We start from the raw sequence: 22,866 nt of genomic DNA, 5'->3' as shown, positions 1-22,866 counted from the left end.
TGACACCGAGGTTGCTACTGTGGTCATTCCTGTAGAACTCATATCCGATTAGCTGAAAGAACAGATGTGCTGCTTCTAAAATTTGCATTACCCATTTCCACCTGCGAGAATAATACCATCAGCTCGCCAATTACTCATGGAGATTTGAGTTTGAACTCCAGACCCAAATCTTTTTACAAGCAGTAAGTTTAACGAATCAGTAGTGCACTCTGCAAAAATGCAACCGAACTAGAGCTGGAGAAAACATCTGTCTCTGATGTGTGCCATTGTGATGCTTTATGTCAGTTTGCATCAGTCAAGCTTGCAGTTTAACTCTGTTTCAGGGTTTTTTTTACATGCATCAAAAGGTTTGTCATTTTTCTGTGATTTAGGTAAAGGTAGGTTAGGTAATAAAATTCTGTGGGCTGCAAGCACTGAAGCAAGCCTCAGCTTTTAGCTTTATGTTCCCAGATGCCTAAATTTCCAGTGGGTAGTGTGTCATATGTCTAAAGAAAATGAATGCTAATGAAATAGAAAGTGGTGAAAAGCTGCTATAATGGTAGAAAGTTGCTCAGCTAATAGAACAGATTCTGATAGAAGCAATTGATAGAGCTTTCCCATAACTCTAAAAAATAATTATTTAAATATTTATATGAGCAGAGTGGAGACGTGGGGGTGGAAAGGGGAGATCCATTTGAGAGTCTGCTGTTTAAGTAGTCTTCTGGCGGCCACCGAAAATGCGCTCTTGCTGCCTTGCGGGTTCCAGGGAAACACTGCTGCTCTGTTCCCTAGCTCAGAAACCAGCCTGCTGCTGAGCCACACTTCTGTATTACGTTAGGGACAGAGTAATGGATTTTGAACTGTGTGTCTTCAATGGAAATCCTCTCCCACCAGCTGGAAAGCAGAAGTCTGCTTCAGTCCAGAACTGTCATCACATAGGAACTGACCCCAGCCTTTTCAGAAAATTCATGGATTCCCTCAGCTTTTCTATTAAACTGTCAGATTCTTCTACTCTTAAACATTTCACTAAATGCAAGAGCCACAGGGGGCAAAACATTGGCCCTGGCAAAGCCAAGACAAGATTAGAACCCTAGAGTCCATTTAAATCGGTGGAAATGTTTCCATTTCACTGAAGGGATGGCAAAGGGGAGGGGAAATTGCAACTATTTGGCCAGTGCTTTTCCCAAGGACTTTTTAAAATTGAAAAGCTGGAAATCTGACGCGTTTTCATAACTGCCACATACATGAGCATACGGTTAAGAGAGAGTCAACTTTCCGATCAACCCCCTAGGGCTCCAGAGGTCTGCCACCTTCAGCCAGTAGCTTTTAGAGGATGATGTTTCACTGGTGGATCAAATCCAGACCTGAACTTGAATCCAGCTGGCACACGCAAGGCCTTCAAGCTGACAAGCTGCTCCTTGGAGCGTTAGCAATTCTTTCCTCTCCTGCCCTAGCTTTAAAGCTGAACATTGGCGGTACGGTGGACTATTTCATCATAGTATTTCACAATGATGTTATAACACCCACACTTTCTGAACAGAAGTGCATAGAGCTCCAGGAAATTCTGCACCACAGCTTAGTTCCAGCAGTTATCGATAGGCCCGTTCCCAAATGAGTCAGGCCCTCCTGCCCTCTGAGAGTAGGGAGCTCAGGTCAACCACCCTGTCCATCCCTGCCAAGCTGTTACAGGGCCTTCCCGAACCCCCTGCCAACACCAGCTCAGGCTCTTTTCTCAGCTCCTTGTCCGGTTTTACTCTAAACAGCCCCGGCGATCTGGTGCCAAAGATCATGTGCAGATAGTGCCCCAGGCTGCTAACAGCTGTACCTGCCTTCTCACACCCTCCTCAAGTATTCATTTATGACCAAGTAAGTCTTATTTTCAGGAGAGAAATGTCTTACCTTATTGCTTGCGTTGCTTCCCACCAGTGCCTTCATTGGAATGTAATGGGATAGGTAAACAGAAAAAAAAATGTTTCTTCCGTATGGTTTGTAAGCCACCAAAATCTTTGCTTTCAAGCATAGCTCATTATACAAAGAAGCAGGTGGTGATGGCCTGTGCTCAAATAGCAGTACTCCGTATGTATCAGTGACAAAGCAGGGCTTATTCTAACAGAAAGTGACCCCTCGAATGCTTGCATCTTTTTTTGCCTTAAAATGGTGGCACAGCACTTCTCGCACACTGCTAACTAAAACGATGGACTAGAGCTGAGATTCAGTTTCTGGTGATAATTGCCTAGTGCCAACTGCCTTCTGGGTCAGCATCTGCCTTCACACTCAAAAACCAATTCACACAAACACTGGATTGCTTGCTGGTGGTGAAGAAGCATTTCATGAACTTTGAAAGTAAAGACAGAGCTTCAGGGTTTCAGTCCAGGTCCAAAATTTATGATGTTTTCTGTGCATCACAGTGCAAGGGTGTGTAAGCCAGTCTTAATGGAAAAGCTTTGGTGGCATTCTAGTTAGCTTTGATTTAAAGCTTAATTTAGGTCCTGAAAAGGGTTAGTGCATCTTTACAGCCATCTTGTAATTCTCCAAGAGTCCTGCCATGAAGTTAGCCAAGTCCACATTTCAACACGGCAGGGTCACTTTCAGATCAAAGAGGTACTTAGACAACTACCAAAATCCACTGAGAAAAGGCTTACACCTTGTCCAAAAATCTAACAAAAATGGAGGCAGGCAATTCACGCTACTATTCAAGTGTATTCAAAGGAGATGTAATGAAAATAACGTGTCATATATACATACATATATATAGTCACTCATGATGTTAAATGAAAACTGAAATCCTAGGCTGAAAGTGGATCTAACTAAATATTTAAAGCCGAGTATTAAAGCTGAGAATAATTGGCAGCAAATAATTCACTGGGTGAATTCAGCTTCTTTTTCTGCTTGTGGAATGTCTGCATACAGATTGCCACTTCCTTAGATTTGATCATTAGTTTAAATGAGTCTCAATTTTATAGTGCAATTCTTTCCCTACATAGGTGGATGGTGAAGAGTCTCCGCTGCTTTCTTGGCACTTTGTATCTGAAGTCTGATCTGTGATTGTTAGCTGTGAGCAGCTGCACACATAACACAGCATTGCTTGGACCCACAGTTTGATGTGCATGTCCTGTTTGAACATTTGAGCATGCCAGCTCAGCACTTAGTTTTTACAAGCACTTGTGTGGGTGAGAGTTGACTGCTAAAGTATCAGGAGAAAGAAAATAATAAGCAGAAAGTACTGCTGAAAGATGCTCACTTTAAATACTAGCAAATCCTCAACATTAACACAAAGGGTGGAAGAAGGCTTTTCACCTCTCTTTAGTATAAGCACTTCTAACAATAGCCCCTAATTAGTTAAAAGTAGAGAATACAGTGTTCCTGAAATCAACGCCGAAACCCCAAGCATTTCTGCAGCTGGGATGGAGTAAGCCCACAGGCTAGGGGCCAACAGGATGGAAAGCAGCTTTGCAGAAAAGCAGCTGGAGGGCTGGTGCAGGACACGCTGAGCACCAAGGCAGCAGTGTCCCCTGCAGCCAGGGCGGCCAGCTGCACACAGGGCTATGCTTACGGCCAGGGCAGCCAGCTGCAAAATGGGCTGCATTTGCAAGGGCATGGCCAGTAGGTCGAGGGAGGTGGTGATTCCCCCTCTTTCAGCGCTGATAAGGCTGCATCTGGAGCATGGTGTCCAGCTGAAGGAACTGGGTTTGCTCAGCCTAAAGAAGAGGAAGTGAAGGAGAGACATTACTGCTTCCTAGTGCTACCTACTAAGAAGGTACAAAGAACACGTGGTCAGACTTTTCTTGGAGGTGCACAGCGATGAGACAATACGCAGTGGACACAAGTTACAACTTGGGAAGATGCAATTAGGTATCAGGAAAAGCTTTTTTAGCTCAAGGGTGGACAATTCCGGTACAGATTGTGTGGAGAGGCTGTGGAGTCTCTATCCTTGGAGATGGAAGCCCGACTGGAAACAGCCCTGAGCAACCTGTTCTAACCAGACATGCTCAGAGCAGAAGGAAGGACTGGATGACCTCTGGAGGTCCCTTCCAACCTACAAATTTCTATGATCCCTTGATTCTTTAATAAATATTTCTTTAACAGATATTTTTCCAGTGCTTGGAGCAACTACAAAACATTTTTATGTCCTTGATCTGTACTTCTATAAGAATTGAAAGACTTTAACAGCAATTTCTGCCTATGGAGAGATTTTAAATGTTAGAATCCACCCCACTAGAGCTGCATCAGTGGCCAAATGCAAGTAATGAAACCAAAGGTGTGAAATTCCTTCAGAGGCACATTCCCTGTGAGCATCTCAGCTCAACACAGCTGACTTACAGCTACCTGGATTTACACCAGCCAAGAATTCTGCATTGGATCTTGAGACTGCATAAATGAATGTGCTTCACAGTTAACATAACCTCATATATAGTACAGCTATTTTTAAAACCCCTGGAAAGCGCTGTCTTTCTAGGCGTTGTACCATAGTAGGGTCCTAAATGCAGCTTCTGTGATCTCCGGCTTGCAGTATTATTGTGTCTGATGCAGAATTATTAGGTACTGAAATAAACTTCAGCTTTTAATGACTAAATGTCATGCAAGTAGATGCTGGACTTGAAAGCCAGCAGAAGAGCCCTAGGCTATTTCAGAATTCAGATTCAAATTATTCAGTTATCTGTACTCCTCCTAGATATCTATAAATATCTACACTCCACAGGGTGCTCATGCAATTTCTGATGGTTTACCAGACTGAAGCCACCTCCTCAACTGTAGGTTAGAGTTGTAACTCTTTGATATCGATGAAAAGGCAAGGGACTTAGTTATGAAGGTCATTTTTCAACCGAACAGTTAACTGGAGGGCACCACAGAATGAGTTTAGCTCTCTTTTGTCTCACAAATTTTGCAATCAAAGAATATAAACATGAACAAAGCCGTTAAGAAGACCTCTTCTTGCTGAATGCTCCGGAAAAAAATTTAACTAACTTAATAAGGTAAAAAATTAGAACATTTTCATTAACACAAAATGTTCTTTTTAATTAGGATTTTGCAAGCTAAGTCTCCTAATGAATGAAGGAATGGAACTTCAAAATGATTTGAATTGCTTATTTTTTTTCCTCTCACTGAGAAGAACAAATGTAACTTTTTTTTGCAAAATAAATTCAGTTGGTAACTGGAGATTTTCTAATTAACTATTTCATGCACTGAGTTTGCATAGGCCTATACCAACGAGTCACTACGAGATGGCTGTTCTCCTACCCGATCCCCAGGAGCTCCGAGCGTGGTAAGAACGCTGCCGGTGCACACCATGCTGATGCACCCACAGTGGGCAGAGGCATCAGTGATTTGCTCTTGCACAAAGTGGGTGCAAACCACTTCCAGAGGATGACTCCTCTCTTTTTAAGGAAGCGGCTACCTGGCAGAGGTGTGAATGACCCCAGGGACAGGCTTACGGGCAGGACCAACGGCACTGCAGCCCCCCAGTAGCACCAGCTCCGTGTGCTGTGGCAGGAGGCACCTGGCGGGGCTGCTCGGCCACCATCAGCACTGGGCCCACGCCTCTGCTCCGAGCAGTGCTGAGGAGAGGGCAGGTGGCTTTCGCAGGAGGGCCCTGCATGAAGAAGGCTCCCCCGTGACAAGGTGCAGCAGCCCCAGTGCCACCACATGCTGGCCGTGCCGTGCGATAAAGCCCCTCCTGGCACCACACAACTGGTACCGGCATGCCGGGCCTGTCAGTAAATGTGAAGCAAACGAAGCCAGCTGAACACCTCACCTCTGGACGTGAGACGTGAGGCTGGTAGGACCGGGCCGCTACAGGGCAAGTGTGGAGGGTGCAGTCAGAGTCTGTGCCTGCCATATAGCAACTGCAAACACCCCTGCATGGAGCCAAGCTGACGGCTCTGGAGGCACGGTGCGGCCAGCTCTGCTGGGTAGGAGCCGTGCGCAGTGCCACCGGCCCCAGGGGCTGGGCCCGCTCCTCCCAGCCCCAGCGGCACAGGCAGCCCTCGCTGTCCGTGATGCACCTGCACCCAGCAGGCTGTCTTCCCCAGGGAACACCCAAGGGAGCAGACACTGCTAGGAAATGTCACCATCCAACGCCAAGAGCAAAATGGGTCTTCAGTTACAAGCCTAAAGCTGGCAGTTCGGCAGAACCCTATGTAGCAGGTAGGGGATGCTGCTTTTGACCTAAAGCTCTGCAGCAGATACAGAACCTTTCATATGGGGCAATATGCCCACAGTACCACACGCTGTCCCAGAAGATGCTATAAACCAATTGCCAGATGACAACATTAACCAGAGAAATGCACTTGATCACAGAGATCAGACGGGCTTGAACAGGTGGGCTAAGGCAGACAGAACCCTTTGTGAGATACAAGCCAGGTCAAAGCAAAGTGGAGGGGATGGGCCTGGATATTTGCAGAATTAGTAAAATAAAATAAAATAAAATAAAATAAAATAAAATAAAATAAAATAAAATAAAATAAAATAAAATAAAATAAAATAAAATAAAATAAAATAAAATAAAATAAAATAAAATAAAATAAAACAAAATAAAATAAATTCCTAAAAGAAAACAGTAAGAGGATGAGGTGCAGGTAATTATGAACATAATACATGTATCTCTGCTTGCTATCCCAACTCCACACCTTTCAGGTTTCTAGCGCTCATTGAGTTTTTAATATTCATTAAAATCTCAGTGGTAGTCTTCAGGATATGGAGAAACCTGGACTTTGGGACTGGGAGACTAGGGTAATACTTCCATTAATGCCCATCAAAAAACAAGAGAGGTTTGTCTAACCTTTTTATTCTTCCCTGAAAAATGATCAGATGAGCATGCAGTACGTGTGGAAGCACTCCTGCATCCAGCAGAGGATAAGAGGGCAGTGCTTATCCCTTTACTAGATGGGTCTTCCTAAGCACTGTGTATGAGGTGGAGGAAAAAGAAAAACAAAACAACAGAACAAAGCATGCTGATAAACAGAATACTGGAAAAGCAAAGGTATAGTGAAGGGAAAGGTCGTGATAAAACAGAGATTCTGGTCAAATGTCTTGATGTATTTACACAGCAGGATGTTTCCAACAAATTGCATTGCAACATTAGAAACTAATTAGCATGTTCTGAAAACAGTCACTGAAGTGCAGGAACACAGAGCAAACACACAGCATTCATACCAAGCACCCAGCAACAAAATCAAAACCTAAGCGTTATTTGATGCGTGGGATGGGAAAGCCCATATATTGTCTGTCTGAAAAGGAAAATACAGGTGTTTCAAAATGCTGTCAAACTTATCAAATAAACACAATACAATAGATATTAAATAACCTAATGAGATATTTAACATATTAGAATTAAAGATACATCATGCTGAGACACATTCTAGTATTCAGCCAAAAATACATGCACATGCAGAAGATTTTGTTAGACAGTTAGAAAGGACGTTACATTTGGACTTTCCTGGAAGATGAAGTTAGAGAATTCTCAGCACTTGCAAATTGCACCTCTTTAAGTTAAGAATACAATCACTTAAATAAGGGCTTGAAGAAGCACAAGATTCAGAACGGGAAGACTGTAATGCAGAGTGCAGTCCCAGAAAAACAATCACTCTACTTTCCCGCAGACAAGAAGACTAGGCAGATCCTAACACCAGACATACATCCAGAAAAAAATACCTGCAAGTATTTTTTCAGACAGTTTTTTTTCCTCAATGCCCACAGTTTTTATGGTCAGCTTCAGACAAGAAGCAAATGAGATCCTGTCACACATGGGGTGCTTCGGATGCGATCACATTATCCCAGATGGATTTTTTTCTACTTGTCTGGAGCCATTGTGGCAAAAAGAACAGGGAGAGTGGATCACAGGGCGCGGTTACAAAAGCAGCTGCAAACAAGCCGGAGGGAGCGCAGCGGGTCCACCAGGGAGCAGAGGTGCCAGGGGCTCCTCAAGGCCAGCTTGGGTGACATCGCGCAGAGGCCTGCTGGAGCAGGGCCCGGCCAGCGGGGAGGCCCCGGCAGGCACTTTCCCGGCCACGAGGCCAACCCTGGCCACCACCAGCTGCCACCACGCCTGCTGAGAAGCAAGCGGGCGTTTTGAGCAAAGGGACGTGCCAGCGGTACCTGGTGGGCTGGGGAATGATGCAGGAGGCCAATGCTCGGCAGAGTTGGCCCCACTCCCTTTTTGCTCCACAAAGACGCGAGTAGCTGGAATTGGCTTCAGTGGGTCTTTATGTCAGCTGAAAGTCTGGGCCGGCATCTCTGCCCGGGAAGGAGAACCTGCCCCACGCGTGCAGGATTCACGCAGCTCTGCCCCGCTGGAGAGCCAGCTGCAGGAAACAGCACCGGCCTTATGCTGGGGACGCTTCTGGGTGGTGGTGGGTATTTGTATGTTTTCTCTCATTTTGTCCTTTGTTTGCTTTTGTGCGTAGGCTGATGGCTGGGTGCCTTTCAAAAATACAAATATCTCTCCCTAGAGAGCGCGCATCCCATAGCGCAGCACAGCACAGTGCTGGCTGCACAACCCTTTCTGTATTCCTTGTGCACTGGGCAGGGATTTTTTCATTTCATGCATCATCCATAACTTGCCGCAGCGATTCCAAAAATCTCTACCATGCTCACATGAATACGAATAATTTAAATTCACATTTTTGCTTTTGGAAATTTATCATCATAGAAGTTGGGCTCATAAAGCAACTGTATTTCTGAAATTTCTCACAGAATAATCAAGTGATGGCACTGCCAACAGAACAGCCTAACCGCACTGGTATCATGCAGGCACTGTAAGCTACAACTCCATCTCACAAGAAGGTCAGCTACCCACATAAATCTGTCACTGGTATTACTTACTGGTGGACACTTTACTGCTTTGATGCCGCTTCATACAGGCTAATTTAAAAAGCGACTAAAAAACAAAGGAACTGTCACTCAGGGTACAGGTAGGTATCTTTTCTCTGCCAGTGACCCACAGCAGATGTTTCAGAGGAATTTACACAAAATGTTGCAGTGGACAGTTACAGAACTCCTGGCTCAGAGCAGACACTCCTTAGCCCCCCCCCCCCCCCCCCCATAATGTCCACTGGGTTTTGGCGAAAGAACAAGATACTGCTTTTCTTAAACATAATTGTGAATACAGCTGTTTAACCCTCCCTGACCTCAGAGAAACTCCTGGCTTTCAGAAAAAGCAAATCACATTCTAACTTTGACATGAGCAATGAGTTCCACAGCTTCTCGATTTTAAGTGAAAAACCCTTAAGTTTTTCCAACAAACGTGTGCTGTGCTGTCACCGACCTGCTGGTGGAAGTGGCGGGGAGCCTGGGGTACGGGTCTGGAGCTGAAGGGCTTTTGTCACAAAGCACACTGTAACCCCCGCCTGCCAGACACCAACGCTGCCCGCTGGCACAAGGAGCCTTACCTAAAAATAGAAGCCGCTTAAGAAAAATGACCACTTCTTTAGAAGAACAGTCAGTTTCTCTCTGAATCAATTTAAGCCTGAGCACATCAGTGAGATAGAGCTTGACCTAAAGAGCTCCACAGAAATCAAGACCTAAGGTAAAGGTGTGCCAGTAATATGGAAGAAGATAAGGAGACTATGGGCCTGATCCAGAGGCCAGGAGGTCAGTGGCGAGCTTTAACACTGATGTAAATGGGCACTGGAACAGGCCATACTAGAAAAAAGAGCACTCCTTGCTACAAAAATAAGCTGTTAGAAATAGAGTGGAAGGTAAGGGGCATTTTTTTTGCAGACAAAACTTCCTTCCATTTTTCCAGCATCCCAGCAAAGGACAGGGCTGTTTGGCCCCATGAGTGAGCAGACACCAGCATGCTGCACCTCGCCCAGAGCAAGCACCCAGAGCTGCAAAGACGCCGGCTGTGCACCAGGAGTGGCTTGCACAGCAGCACACGGGGGCAGTTTGCACAAGCCATTCCCACAGCCGAAAACGTGCTCAGAATTGGCGACACCCTGGTCTGGCTGGGCTCGCAGCACCTTTAGGTGCTTCATTAGCACCGCTGCGCACCCAATCAGTAACACCGCACGCCTGAGTTATTGCATGCATCCATTTTGCATGAGCGGCGGCGGGAATCCATTCCCAGCTCCCCAGGGAGCGGTGATGGCTGCAATAACGAGAAAGGAGCTGGGTGGTGGCAGCGAATGCTAAACCCTCACCCAGCCCACCCCACGCCGAGCTGCTGGTTACCAGTGGGCACAATGGCAGTTTTTGCCTCAGTTGTAATAGGCACTAAGTTGGGGAGAGAAAGCGAACGTTTACTCCTTACTGACGAGACAAAAAAGTACAGCCTTGATTTTTACCCTCGCTGGCCCACACTGAATATTCTTTGCTGAAGCCTTTAAACTGACAAGGTTGTTCCACTGACAAGGTATAAAAGAGCCAACGTTCTGTAATTCAATACCTTGTGCCTTACCCCAAAGAAAAATAATACAATTCTCTCAGAGAGAAAATGAAGGCTATACGAAGATAGTAGTGTTAAACTAGCTTACTAAGCTAAAACAATGAAGAGAGAGAATTTCCAAGTCACCCTGTTGGCTATAATATAATTGGCTTGTTAGGGAAACGTGTACACGTGGACACACGCGAAAGAAACAGGAGATTACAAAACACAGCGACCTGCAAAACAGCAAGAATTCAGGCACATCTTACAAACGCTGCCGCTAAATATGGGAGCCGATGATGGGACGGAAAGTGCATTTGCAAGCCTTGCTAACCAGCACACCAAGCTGCACCCAGCTGGCCGTGCTGTTTGTACACCAGGTTCTGCAGCGCACGTGCCACTGATGGGTGCCGCTCCTCTGTGACCCCCCAGGCAGGAGCCATCCCTCGCCAGGAGAGAGCTGCTCTCTGCTCAGGAGCTGCTAGTTTGCCTGAAAGTATTAGAGCAGCATTATATTGATTACTGCTTGATATTTGCAGGTCTACAAAATGTCCAAGGAGACACAGGGAAGTTTAGAGACTTTTAATTTGTTGTACCAAAGCTTTTCTGATGGTCCCAGAAGATTACACATTTATGAAGAAGGGCAGCAACAATAAAAGCTTATTGTTTGCACTCAGCCAAACTTCATGGATTTTTTAAGTATGACAAAAGAGAAAATGAGTTACACAGATTTTCAATAACTTGAACACCAATCTCTGCTGTCCAAAGGGAATTACTCCGGTGTTCTTTCTTTGTCTACCTTGGCCTGGCTTTAAGGGTTTATCCTTGTAAACGACATCAGTAGTTACAGTTAACAGGTCCAAAATGAAGCTGTGGGGCTGAGATCCCTCTTGTCCTGATGTGCTAGATGCCCCAGGGAGAAGAACTAAAGATAGCAAGAGAAACTTTGTCAAGATAGACTCACCGTGGAAGATAGGAGCAAGTAGTGTGCATAGCCCTTCCCTTCGCTCCAATGACAAATCACAGGTACCAGGAGGATTCTCTCATCGGAGGGCAACGGCACGAAGTAAGATTAAGGCAGCAAGCCATTTTGCTTTTATGTGTTCAACTAAAGAACAAGGTCAAAGACATAAAGTCTTAAAACTTTTAATTAAGTGACAGTGGAATTATTCACTTGCTTCTGGATTACATTGATGCAATCCAGCATGAAAACTGCTCTTTGACGCTTCCCATGACTTCCGCTCCCCTTCGGTGGGGGGACACAGTAAATTGCTTTTGGATGCAAACAAGGGTACAAGGTGCTTCTAAAACTGTCTACACACCCAGTTTTACTGAGATGGCAGAAAGGTGCCTAGGCAAGAAAAAGAAGCGTTTCTGCACTACAGACTAGAGTGGTTACAGAAAAGTACACTGCAAACTGGGGGTGGGGGACAAACATCAGGCAAGTACAGATATTTTCTTTAAGAGCTATGTGTGAGAAGTCTCGTGACACTGCAAAACAATGGTTCCTAAAATGCCCCTTCTGCTTCCCATGGTCGATGGACATCGAGCAGCCCTTTGGCTGGCAACACTGATGTGCCCACGAGTGCAGCAGATGGCTCGGAAGGGTCAGCCTGGGCCCTGGGTGAGCAGCCCTGCGAGCACCCAGCCTCCAAACGGGTAGGGTGCAGCAGAGTGGGCCCCACAGCCAGGAAACAGAGCATAAAATGCATGGCTGTGGTAAGAATCAAACTAAAACGTGATTCTAAAAAAGAGTAGTGTTTTGGTTTCTGAACCCTTTATTTTTATTTGTTTTTATGCTCCTGTAAGTAAAATCAACAACTTCTTTTTCCCCGATAAACTGAAATTTTGCAGACCATTAATCCATAATATGGACAAAAGCCTTTGGGTGCGTGCGAAACACAATGAAAAATGGTCACTCCAGTTCTTCCAGGAAAGCTGATACTTCACAAGAGCAGTAAAGATTTTCCAGCAAGCAGCAGTACACACATTTCAGTGCAGACCCACAGTGACTGCGTTAGCATGGTAGAGGGTAATGGCTCTGAATATCATTTATGCACACTTAACTACCATTTAGTTAATGTTTATGCAGCATTTTGAAAATGTAAAGTGCTATAAAAATGCCAAATGTTATTATTATTAATAATCCAAGTGATAAATACAACTCAAAATTCTATACTCTATCCTTGTCCTTCAAGTCAAAGGGATGTTTGCACATATAATAAGGACTGCAATTCAGCGAGACACAGTGTATGTGTTACTTAGAGTTCATGAGTTTTACACATAAGGGAATAAAGGACTAACTGGTTTTCCCCCCAAGTTTACTGAGTGTTACAAAAATACAAATGAAGATGAAAGATTACATTAAAATCCTGCTTTTAAAAATGCTGGGTCAGAGCTCTGCTGTAACATTTAAAAGCCTATTTAGCAAGCCATGGAGGTCAACATGTTTTAATAAAAAATTTTTCTCTTTCAAATGGATGTAAAAGAGGGCACAGAAAAGCACTCGAAGCCAGAAATATATGGGAGCCTGCTGTGTTTCCACTGCACCTACCATCAGAGCCTGTCCATACCTGGACCATGCAAACCCCCAAACCTTTCCCTCCTCATATCATCATTTCATCCCTGCCAGCCACTGAGCTGGCAGTCACAGAAAGAACGACTCCCTCAGTGACTGCCCTGTTTCTCTAAAACACTTTTCGATTCTTTGCAGCCGAAGCGCGGCACCAAAAAGGCGGATATGAACCACCCATGGGTCATGAGGTCTCCAAGACATGGGTCCACCATGAGTGCTTGCCATGGCAGTGGATTATGCTTACTGCATTAAACTTCACCAGGGAAAATAATCTTTGAGAGAAGGCCTTTGGTCTCTCCTTTTGTATTCACAAGGAAAACTGTTGCTTTCAGAGAAGTGGCTATTATTTCGAGGGGGTGATTGGCTTGTGAAGGAGTACTAAGTAAATACATGGATTTTTTATTTTTGTTTTACACGGGTTTTTCTCAGGTTTGGAGTGGCCTTTGCAATCACAGTGGCTTCACCACTGCAACTGAATGTGAAATTACTTCTGAAAGAAACATCTGCCATTCACCTTACTGGATAACCAAAAGGAATAACAGTTTTCTAAAACAAGATCTTTGAAACATCTTCACTCGCTTCATCAAACTGGATTTTCCAGAGAGTTCAGCTTCCATTCCAGTTTTCTGTGTTTCTGTTTTCCAGTTTTCCGTGTGAAGTGTTTGGATGCTGAGCTCTTGGACGTTTGGTCCAGCCCTTGAGACTGGGAACACAGGTATAGAACACGTGGCTAAATCCCCCTCTTTGAAGGCTTTCTCCAAGACTTTAAAGAAAACTATCTTAGTTTAAAAAAGGAAAGCGAGAAAAAAAAAATCCCACAGAGCCAGCCTGATCTTCTACTTGCTCACACTGGTATAAATCAAGAATAACCCCACAGACTTTGTGGGTCTTGCACAAGTATAAAACTGCTAGAAATGAAAGGTTCACATTTCCCAACTTCAGCAGTTGGCTCAGTTTTCTTTAAATAGCTTCATTAATAAATACTTTTAAAAAAAGAAAGAAAAAAAGCACTCTCCCTCCCCCAGTACTAATTGCTAGTGCTCAGATTTAATCTTCAGCATTTATTGTGCTTCACCAAATCCCTAATAATCACCCCAGAAGACTCCTTAACATTGTTGTATAATGGGAAACAAGGGCAGGGTATTACTTTTTCATGTACAAAGATGTTTCATCAGGAGGCCGGATTTCTTCTATGCAGCTAAAGTACATAGAGCCTGACACTTTTAATTTCTTCCGTAATTGTGTCACGAGAGGGGGTTATGTCACTGTGCCTCTTTGCTGAATTCCAAGAGGCTCAATGCTATTCCCATGGTCATCACCTCCTGCCTCTACTTTAAAATAATGAAGATTTGGGCTGAAATAAATTTGAAGATATCAAATAAGGACCCCTTGAGTTTCAGGGAAAGAAAATAAAGCAGCTTTTATTAAACTTGTTATGAGACCTTTCATGACCACTATTCTCGCTGTTCTCTTTGCTCAAAGCCTTTAGAGAATGGTCTCACTTTAGCCTAAACTCAGCTCTTTCTCAGCTCTCTAAGCCTCTGTGAAATTGAAGGACATTCACTCCAACACACGTCTTTAATAACTCAGTATGATTTAAACTTTCAATCTGCATTCCTGATTTCTGTAATAATTGAAAGGAATGCATTAGCAGCAGAAAAAAAAAAGCCACTTTTGCTTCATAAACTTTACCTTCATTGCCTCAGATTTTCAGTAGTTCTCAATATGTAAGTTTAATGGCGTGACCCTAACAAGAAACGATCAGCAAATGAAACGAACCAGTGTGTAGCTGCTCCACACGGCTACAAGTGTCAGCTGTGGCCTGCCTGCCATTAATTTTATTGTAACTCATTTCTTCAGGTTGAGTACAGCACGATTTAATGTTCCCATTCTCCCATTCCTGTTCTGCATGACAAATTGTTTTAATAAACATAAACCGGGTAATAATAAAGTAATAATAAGCCTAGCACTCACCTTATATCACTGCAGTTAAATTCTCCCATAAGCCAGCACTGGTTACAATGACAATTACAATCGAACCAATCCGCAGCCAGGCAAGCACAATGGACAGATTTAATATAGTTTGTAAATATGATTAGTGTGCTGTCATGTTATTGCAGCCTGGTATTTACATTTCTCTCCGGGGTTATTCACTACACCAAATCAACATTAAATAGTGCTCCCTCCCTTTCCTCTTAAATCAAATATACCTTTCTTTGTGTTCCACTCAGAAGTTAATGAAGAAAATGGCATCGATTGTTAATATTCAGGGATCAATCAGTGCTTTACATATTTATTTTTTGAACAGATGTCTGTCTGTCTGCATAACCCTGGAAGATTTCTTTTGAAATTCATAATCTCCCTCACTTCCACCTCCCCCTCCACACGCACCCTTTAACATCAACACTCGTCTGCTTACTCTCTTATGAAAAATGTTCAAATAATGAATGGCTGTTGTTTACAGAAGTAATTTCATGCTACATTTCCATTATTGCCTGGATTTGTTTAGCTTCTCAAGCTTCCCTATTTCCCTGCAATGAACTTTTAAGGAAATATAACCAGCTTTCACTGTTTATGCCATTATGTTTATAATAGAAGCCGCTCTCATTTGTGACATATTGCAACACTTCATAACTGTGTGCAAATAAGCATCCTTAAACTTGTTAAGGTCAATTAATCATCGTACAAAAGCTTTTTTAGCTGGGCCTTCCACCAGCGCGAGCCCAGCCGCGCAGCAGGGTGACGCGAGGGCTGCAGCGCGGAGGAGGGCCCGGCAGTGCCGCAGGTGGTGTGAGCGCTGCCCACGGAGTCCGCAGGCCTCTCCTCCGCAGCTACTCGACCCCCTGCTGCTAGGGGAGGTGAGGACGGTACTGACCACCTGAGGAGCGCCGGGCCCAAGCACTGGTGACAGAAGGAAGGGGCTGTCGTGAATTAGTAGCGACCTCCTCCGTACCCAGGCATGGCGCACGCGAAGCCTCGCTCCTGCTCTCTGTGCAGCCCAGAGGAAATACTCGTGTTGTTTATAGCCACGCTTCCGCTCCCGGCAAACAGGTTCTCATCTCCTGCACTTTGGATTGAATCAAGGCCTATGTTTGAAATTTAAGATATGCCTTAATCAGACTAAATAGCTTTTCTGCATGCCCCAGGCTTGCCGATGTCATGGTGCCTTGGCGCGTGTAAAATAAGCCTGGTCTGTGTCACTGGACTTTGCCTCATGTTTTTAAAACAATGGCAGTAAACCACCGCTGCCACCTCAAAACGACTGCAATAGCAAAATTCAGCGAAACCTTTAATACTAAAGGAAAATTAAAATCTATGGGACACTCCCGTTTCTGAGGATGTACATGTGCACGCACGCGCTTCAAGCATTCACTAACATTTCACTTACACTGATTTTTTCATGCAAATTGGAATATAAAGAGATGCCCCCCCCGTGAGAAGTCAAGCCCCTAAGCAAGGCCAAAGCCTGTGGCAAAGACCAATAATTAGGTACTTGTAATAATTAAAAAGCTGACGCATGCTTTGTCATTTACTGCAAGTAACTTTCCCATAATATGAGTTTAAGTTAGAAGAAGGGGAAAGAAACACGATTTAAAGAAAGCACGAACAGTCAATCAGAGAGCAGAGATATTTTGTGGGGGATGTAGATAATCTGGAGACAAAATGGGACATTTTAAAAACCTAGCTCTAGTTTTGGCTTTATTGAAAATGATAGATTTAAGAATGTGACTCATATGGTCACCCGCGGGCATGGATCAGACTTGCTGAGACTTACTGATATTATTTATTTTAAAAAGTCAAATGTCACAGCAAAATATTTCTGCTAAAATGTGTATTTACTGAATTTTCCTTTTAGAGCTCGGCAAGGTGACAGCTGGAGAGGGGTGTCTGTGCACGTGTGGAAAAAGAAGAGGGGGAAGAAGTGGGGTGTTACCAAACACAAGATCACAGTACTTGAAACATCCTACTGAGATCAGAAGAATTGTGAAGCATACCGAGGTGGTACTCCAGCTATTCATTAACTGCCTGTATCAGCCAGCCCGGAGATTAGAGCTTAATGCAATGGTGAAGTAAGTGTCCATATCACAGTAGCCATGGAGGAATAGCGAGATGTAATGAAACTGAATAGCTAGCCATTGAAAGTTGAAAAATATATTGATTTTTCAGTGCTTGATCACCCAGGAGACTTTATCAGGTATGAATACTTGGGAGCCATCTGCTAACTCTGTAATGGTATTTTAGGATTTGTGACAGACACCAGCAAAAATAAAACTGCATGTTAGAAAATAGCACAAAGTGAAGCCTGCTCCTCTGCAATACATTTGACTGCTTCACATCTGGTTTTCTCATTCCTGCCTTTTAACTATTTTCAAATTAGGTATAGCTAATGTGCAAATACAAATGAAAATTAGCACAAGATTCAATTTCTCCCCACCTTCCATACCAAAGAGAGCTCAGACATTTAGAGTAGCATTTATCTCTACATCAGATTGCATTACTTATGTGGTAAAGATTTCTCCCCTCCCCAAAGGAAGTCAGCAGGACCCCCCTTATTGTGTTTAGCTATTGAACCTCGTTGTCAACATTTCTTAGCATTCATTTGTGTAAGTCACAGAACAAAAACGAACAGGAACAGGCTTGGAGGCACAATATCTACATATTGTCTGATGTAAATAACACTCCTAGACATGATTGGCATTCTCCAAACAACAATCATTGTTATTGAAATGTGCCTCTATTCCCCTTGTTTTAATACTGAGAATGATTATGAAATCTCTTTGGGTACGATAAATCAGCTGAAAGATGTAATAACATGTTTCAGCTGTTGGAATGGATGTTTGATTACAGCTCTGAGGGTTTTTTCCTCATCTTGTTTCTAGTTTAATTCTTAATCCATTCTGTGATTTGAAAAAAAAATATATTCTACACATCAACAGCAAGTACTCATTCTTGTTTACAGACTGGGGGGAGCTGAGCAGGAATCAAGTTGCATTTTAACAATGTAGAGAAAATATTTTTCTATTACAGTTTTGGTTAAAATTGTAAGTTAAACTGTCATTTGAAATTATATTCGGTAAATACTTAACTTCAGCACCTACGTAAAAATAGAAAAGATAAAATAAGGAGGGAAAAAAAAAAGGAAAAAAATGAGAGAGGAAAGGAGACTTTGGTCAGACTGTGTTTGATTTCCAGACAAAAAAGGAATCTGCCTTTCCTCCCCCGCCTCCCCCAACGATCCTGCACGCCTCTCTGCAAGTACGTGGTAGTAGGAGAATTAATTTGCCCCAAGATGCTCAAGTGTAAATGGAGGCAAATTAATTCCCCCTGATTTTACACTGTAGCAGCAACACACAAAAGCTGAAGAAAGTCAGACCACGGCACAGAGCGAGACAGCTGGACAGAGGCTTTTGAAGGATCTGAGCGCCTGTATAGAGCAAAGGAACCACGGCTTCTCCAGTTCACTCTCCCAGAAAAGATTCTGGCAAATTATTTCTTTTGCTTAATGTATTTTTAGAGGAAAAAAGTGAAGGAAAAATAACTAAGGGAAACAAAAGATTAGCGTGTGGGTGGTTTCGTACTCCGACCAGCTTTCGCTCCCGTCCCAAGGGGCTGACCCTGGGTAGATGGGCACACTGCGGCGGCTGCAAGCGCATCCCTTGATGTTCTCTCAAAGTCTGCAAGGCCAAAGAGACAACTTACATTCAAGGCTGGTGGTGGGAAAATTCAGAGAAATTTGGGGCTTCCTGAAGTCTTTAGAACTGCTCAGTGATGTGTTGCCAACATTTCAACAAGAGGCTCCTGAGAGAATTCCCCCTTTGGCCTGTGATAAACCCAGTGCCCCAACAGTGTGTTTGCTTGCCAAGAGGAGGGGCGAGGGATGAGAAAACCATTCAAGCATTTTCCTCTTTAAATGAAAACACTTTCTCATCATCATAATCAAGAAAAGAGGCTATCCTATGGGAGAGCAATCTTACACCATCCATGTGGGTAGGACTGCGTACGCTCCATCTCCCTGCCAGGAACAGAATACGCATTTGCATTGGATAAATCATACTCCGGGTGGCGAGAAGTCCGCCCGGGAAGGAGTACGCATGCACCCCACCATTTTTCCCAGGGGTCTGCAAACACTTCTGGTGATCAGGAAAACAGTCAGGGAGAGCCATTAAGGGCAACTCCAAGGTAGCACTCCTGAGCAGAGCTCCCCGGGGCCTGATCCATGGCATGCTACAGTCAGAGGCCCCCTCCAGAGCCCCGCTCTTACCTACACAGCAGTACAGGGAGTTTTCCCACCCACCTTTACTCCTCCGTTTAGTGTGTAGCCAGTCTCTACTCTTTGGATAGGTGGGGTTTTAGATCAGGACACAGACCTCTCCCCTCCCCAGAGCCACCTGTGCAACAAAGAATACGTTACTACCGCTCAGCGGCGTTACAGAATACCTTTGAACAGGTATGCATTGGTTAATTCACTCCCCTCTTTTTGACCTTTTTTCAAGGGGAAAAATGCCAACTGCACAAAATCCTGCCAACTCCAAGAGGCTTAATTGTGCAGATTATGGTCTGTTTGTAACACAGATTATTAAAAGCACACTTAGACCCTTCACATCCCTCCGTTTGATTCAGTAATAGGTTCTGCGTTAGATAAAGGAGATTTGTTTTGATCCCCTCCTCGCAGGTGCAGAGTGCCCCACACCTTCTGTGTTCCCAGCTCCATCAGCCACGACCTCTGCGTAAGCGACCGAGTCGCTCCAGGATGCTCTGTACCGTAACTGTGACCAAACCGCGCCGGGGGGAGACCAGGCAGGAGGCTTCACTCAGTCTTTTATCTGGTGTTCTTAAATAAAACACGAAATACACTTCTCTTATGCTATAAAGAGCACACTGTCCCAGATGCTCTGAGACTGTGTGGCACAAAAGCCAAACACAGCCATTTTGAAAGCACAGGACATCGTATTTTCAAAACAATGTGAAAAATGCCATACAGATTTCAGAGAATAAGGTGAAACACAGAGTCAGAATGGAAAAATTATTCTAGAAACAACTGAAGTGAAATAGTTTCCTTAGGTTCAATACTTTTCTCTCTCTCTCTTTCCCAGTTTACTGAGAAAGTAAGCTCCTCCCCACCAAATTAAAAAATAAAAAAATTGAAGAATTTACTCTTGTAACCTGCCTACAGAAGCACAGCTATCACCTTTTATTCCTAGCTATCATACGGTAGCTGCAGACCAATCTTCTCTGCCCCTCAATTAAGGCCTGCCCCGTAGACCACCATCACAGGATGCCAGAATCATTTAGGGTGGAAAAGACCCCGTAGACCAAGTCCAGCTATCATCAGGGCAGCGACTCGGCGGGAAATTTCAGGCCCCTGGTGCTGGCTGCCCCTGCTCCTCTCCGTGGGTGCTCTCCCACAAAGAAATTCAAAGGTGGCAACAGCTTTCCTGGTGCTCACGTGCTCCTGGCTGTTTGATAAAAATATTTTCTTCCATAATCATCGCACAAAGCAAGCATAAGTGCAGAATACATTTTTAATTTGAATACACACTTGTAGCTGCGCGCCAGTTCCTTGCTGGTGTACTGTTGATGAGCAGCTGTATGTGGAACAAATTGAAGGAAGCCACAAAACTAATTTCCTAAATGTGTTTTTTTCTCCAATGGTAAGGAAGTGATGAGTTTTAGATGAGAAAGAACATCTATCTGCAGCTCAATGAACTGAAAACTCAGAAAGAAAGCTCTTACAGTCTTCAGAAGTACCCAAGAGTGACATGAAAGTACAAGTCTCTTCAAATTTGATGATGAAACTAAATGGAGTCAGCAAATCGAGAGGATGACAAGGACGGAGGAAGATTGAGACACACCTGAAATACTGTGATAAACAAAATCAACAATTTCTTGTCTTTAACAAAATAGTGCTATCCCTGTGATACATACTGTAAGCTGTCATACCACTTTTATTATACTTCAGCAAAAATTGTGCATAAGTGACAGCTCCTACACGTCCGGTTCCCTGGTTGTGCTTCACTTAGTGAAAAACCAAGAGGACAGCAGCAGTGATTAATCCTTTTACTGTGTTGTACTTGAATCTCCTTCTGCTATGAGACACAAATGAACTCATACTGGGCACTCATTTAAGAAAATTAACTCCTATAAATGTGATTTTCAGCCACAAAGAATATTACAGTCACCTGAGAGCCCACAAAGCTCTTCTTTTGGAGCATGGGCTGCCAGCACTTACAAATTAGCTGCAGCGGAACAAGCTCACGGCCACACAGGGGACCTTTTGGTCAGCGCACCTCTTGCCCACAGGTCCAAAGGGACGTCCACGCCTGGTGGCACCGGACGCAGGGCACTTGCCCCTCCTTGTTTTGGCTGGCACGTTACACAGGTGTGACAGCATCAGCTGTTTTTCTGGGTAGGTAACTGTTGTCTTAGAGGTCTTCCAGTGCTGCAAGACAAAAAAGTGGCCTCTATGAATGTTAATTAAGAGGGCAGGACGGGTTAGTCCCATTGAAGCAAGGATGAAGTACATTGTCCTTCAAATTCAGATCAAATCAACCTCTCTTTAACCATCCCTTGACATTAACATTACGCAGACAAACCTGTTCTCTATCTGCTGTGCTTAGCACCCTGGTAAACCACCTGAGTTTAGGCCTCTGAATAAATGCTGAGTACCATCCGCGACGAGACCCTGGTGGGAAGAGACTGGCCTCAAAGGGAAGGATACCCACTGTCCCTGCCGCCTCATCCAAACTCTTTCTGGTGAGGCACACAAACTGCCTCATTCAAAAGCACGATGTTTCAGATGGGTGCCATCTAAAGGTATCAGGGCTCTTAGGCAATGACTTATTTGGGACCTTTGTGGAGCGTGGGGCCGTGTGAGGGTCCTGAAGCTACAAACTTTGCAACGCAAGATGATGTGATTACTGTCACGATGAGCTACCAGGGAGATGCTGAGAAGATCATGATCATTAAACCATAAAATCAAAATCAAGAATTTTAAAATAAATTGCCTGAAATTTAAAATCACCATCTGCAATAGAATATTTTTCCAAGTTTTCTTGTAAGGTATCAGCATTTGGAAAGATATTTTAAACAACATATTTCAAAGTTGAAGGAGTGAATGTCAATCCCTGCTGATAGCAGAACAGTTATTTTCACTGCATAAGTGGTACGCCAGTGGCAAAAAGGGTTCCTAAAAGACAGACTTTCAATGTGTCTCCATATTTCATGTGTAAATAAATATTTTTTCTTTAAAATGTTCAATAGTGCTAATTTTTATGTGTTGCAAAAATTCTGGGTTAGTTGCCAGTTCCTGAAAGCAACCCAGAATGACTCCCTGGTTTTAAAAAGAATTTTATGGATTCAGATAGAGCAAAAAGTATTTCTTACGTGAATTTAGATGATCATGTGACTCCTACTCAGTCCAAGAAAAACAGACAACTATCAAATATTGAAAAATAAATAAAAGCATTACTTTTCTCCTTCGTTATTCCCTCTGAAATCATTTGGGTCCCGATTCATCAGAACAGGTTCCACATCCTCATTTTTATTTATAAGTCCATGCTTGCTTTATTGCTATGCAAAGTAGGTATAAAATGCTACTAATTTGAACAGTAGTATTTATAAGCACCTCGCAGCAGTATAAATAATGAAAACTCATAGGGAAACATTTTTTCACTCCTTCAGATTTTATTTTTTTTTTCAGATTCTATATTTTTCTAGCCCCAAATCTGGATTAAAAGTACTTTACAAATCCTGAACATGTTCATAAACTAAAAATCCGAAGACTGAACACTATGTAAAGCTGCTGAAGTAGGCACGGAAGCCATGCTACAGCAACACCACAACCAACAGGTAGACAGTCATAATAACCGCAAAGGAAACCAGTGCAACATAACGCAGCTCCATCTTCTCCCGAAGTCAAAACAATCCATCCTGTTGACAGTCACATTTA

The 22,866-nt window shown here is 43.7% G+C and overlaps 1 protein-coding gene across 15 annotated transcripts in view; it reads right to left on the bottom strand.

The window, feature by feature from the left end:
- The window catches only part of LOC310899705 (uncharacterized protein), a 221,537-nt gene that overhangs the window by 45,750 nt on the left and 152,921 nt on the right, over window positions 1–22,866 (bottom strand). For 6 of the 15 annotated variants that reach the window (XR_014584572.1, XR_014584573.1, XR_014584574.1 and 3 more), the window contains one exon: window positions 20,427–21,357. The exons of 6 other annotated variants lie outside the window; for them this stretch is intronic. Coding sequence is in view for 3 of the 9 variants with exons in the window: in XM_083836478.1 (XP_083692604.1) it covers window positions 21,341–21,357 (17 nt within the window). In the remaining 6 variants the exon portion in view is untranslated. Of the gene's footprint in view, window positions 1–17,807; window positions 19,307–20,426; window positions 21,358–22,866 lie in introns of those variants that run through there. 3 more of the 15 variants (XR_014584585.1, XM_083836473.1, XM_083836474.1) reach the window with 2 other exon arrangements.

The sequence above is a fragment of the Anser anser genome (genome assembly GCF_964211835.1).
Source record: "Anser anser genome assembly, chromosome: 5".
NCBI lineage: Eukaryota > Metazoa > Chordata > Aves > Anseriformes > Anatidae > Anser > Anser anser.
The sequence above is the reverse complement of the archived record's forward strand: the minus strand, read 5'-3'. Positions and strand labels throughout refer to the sequence as shown.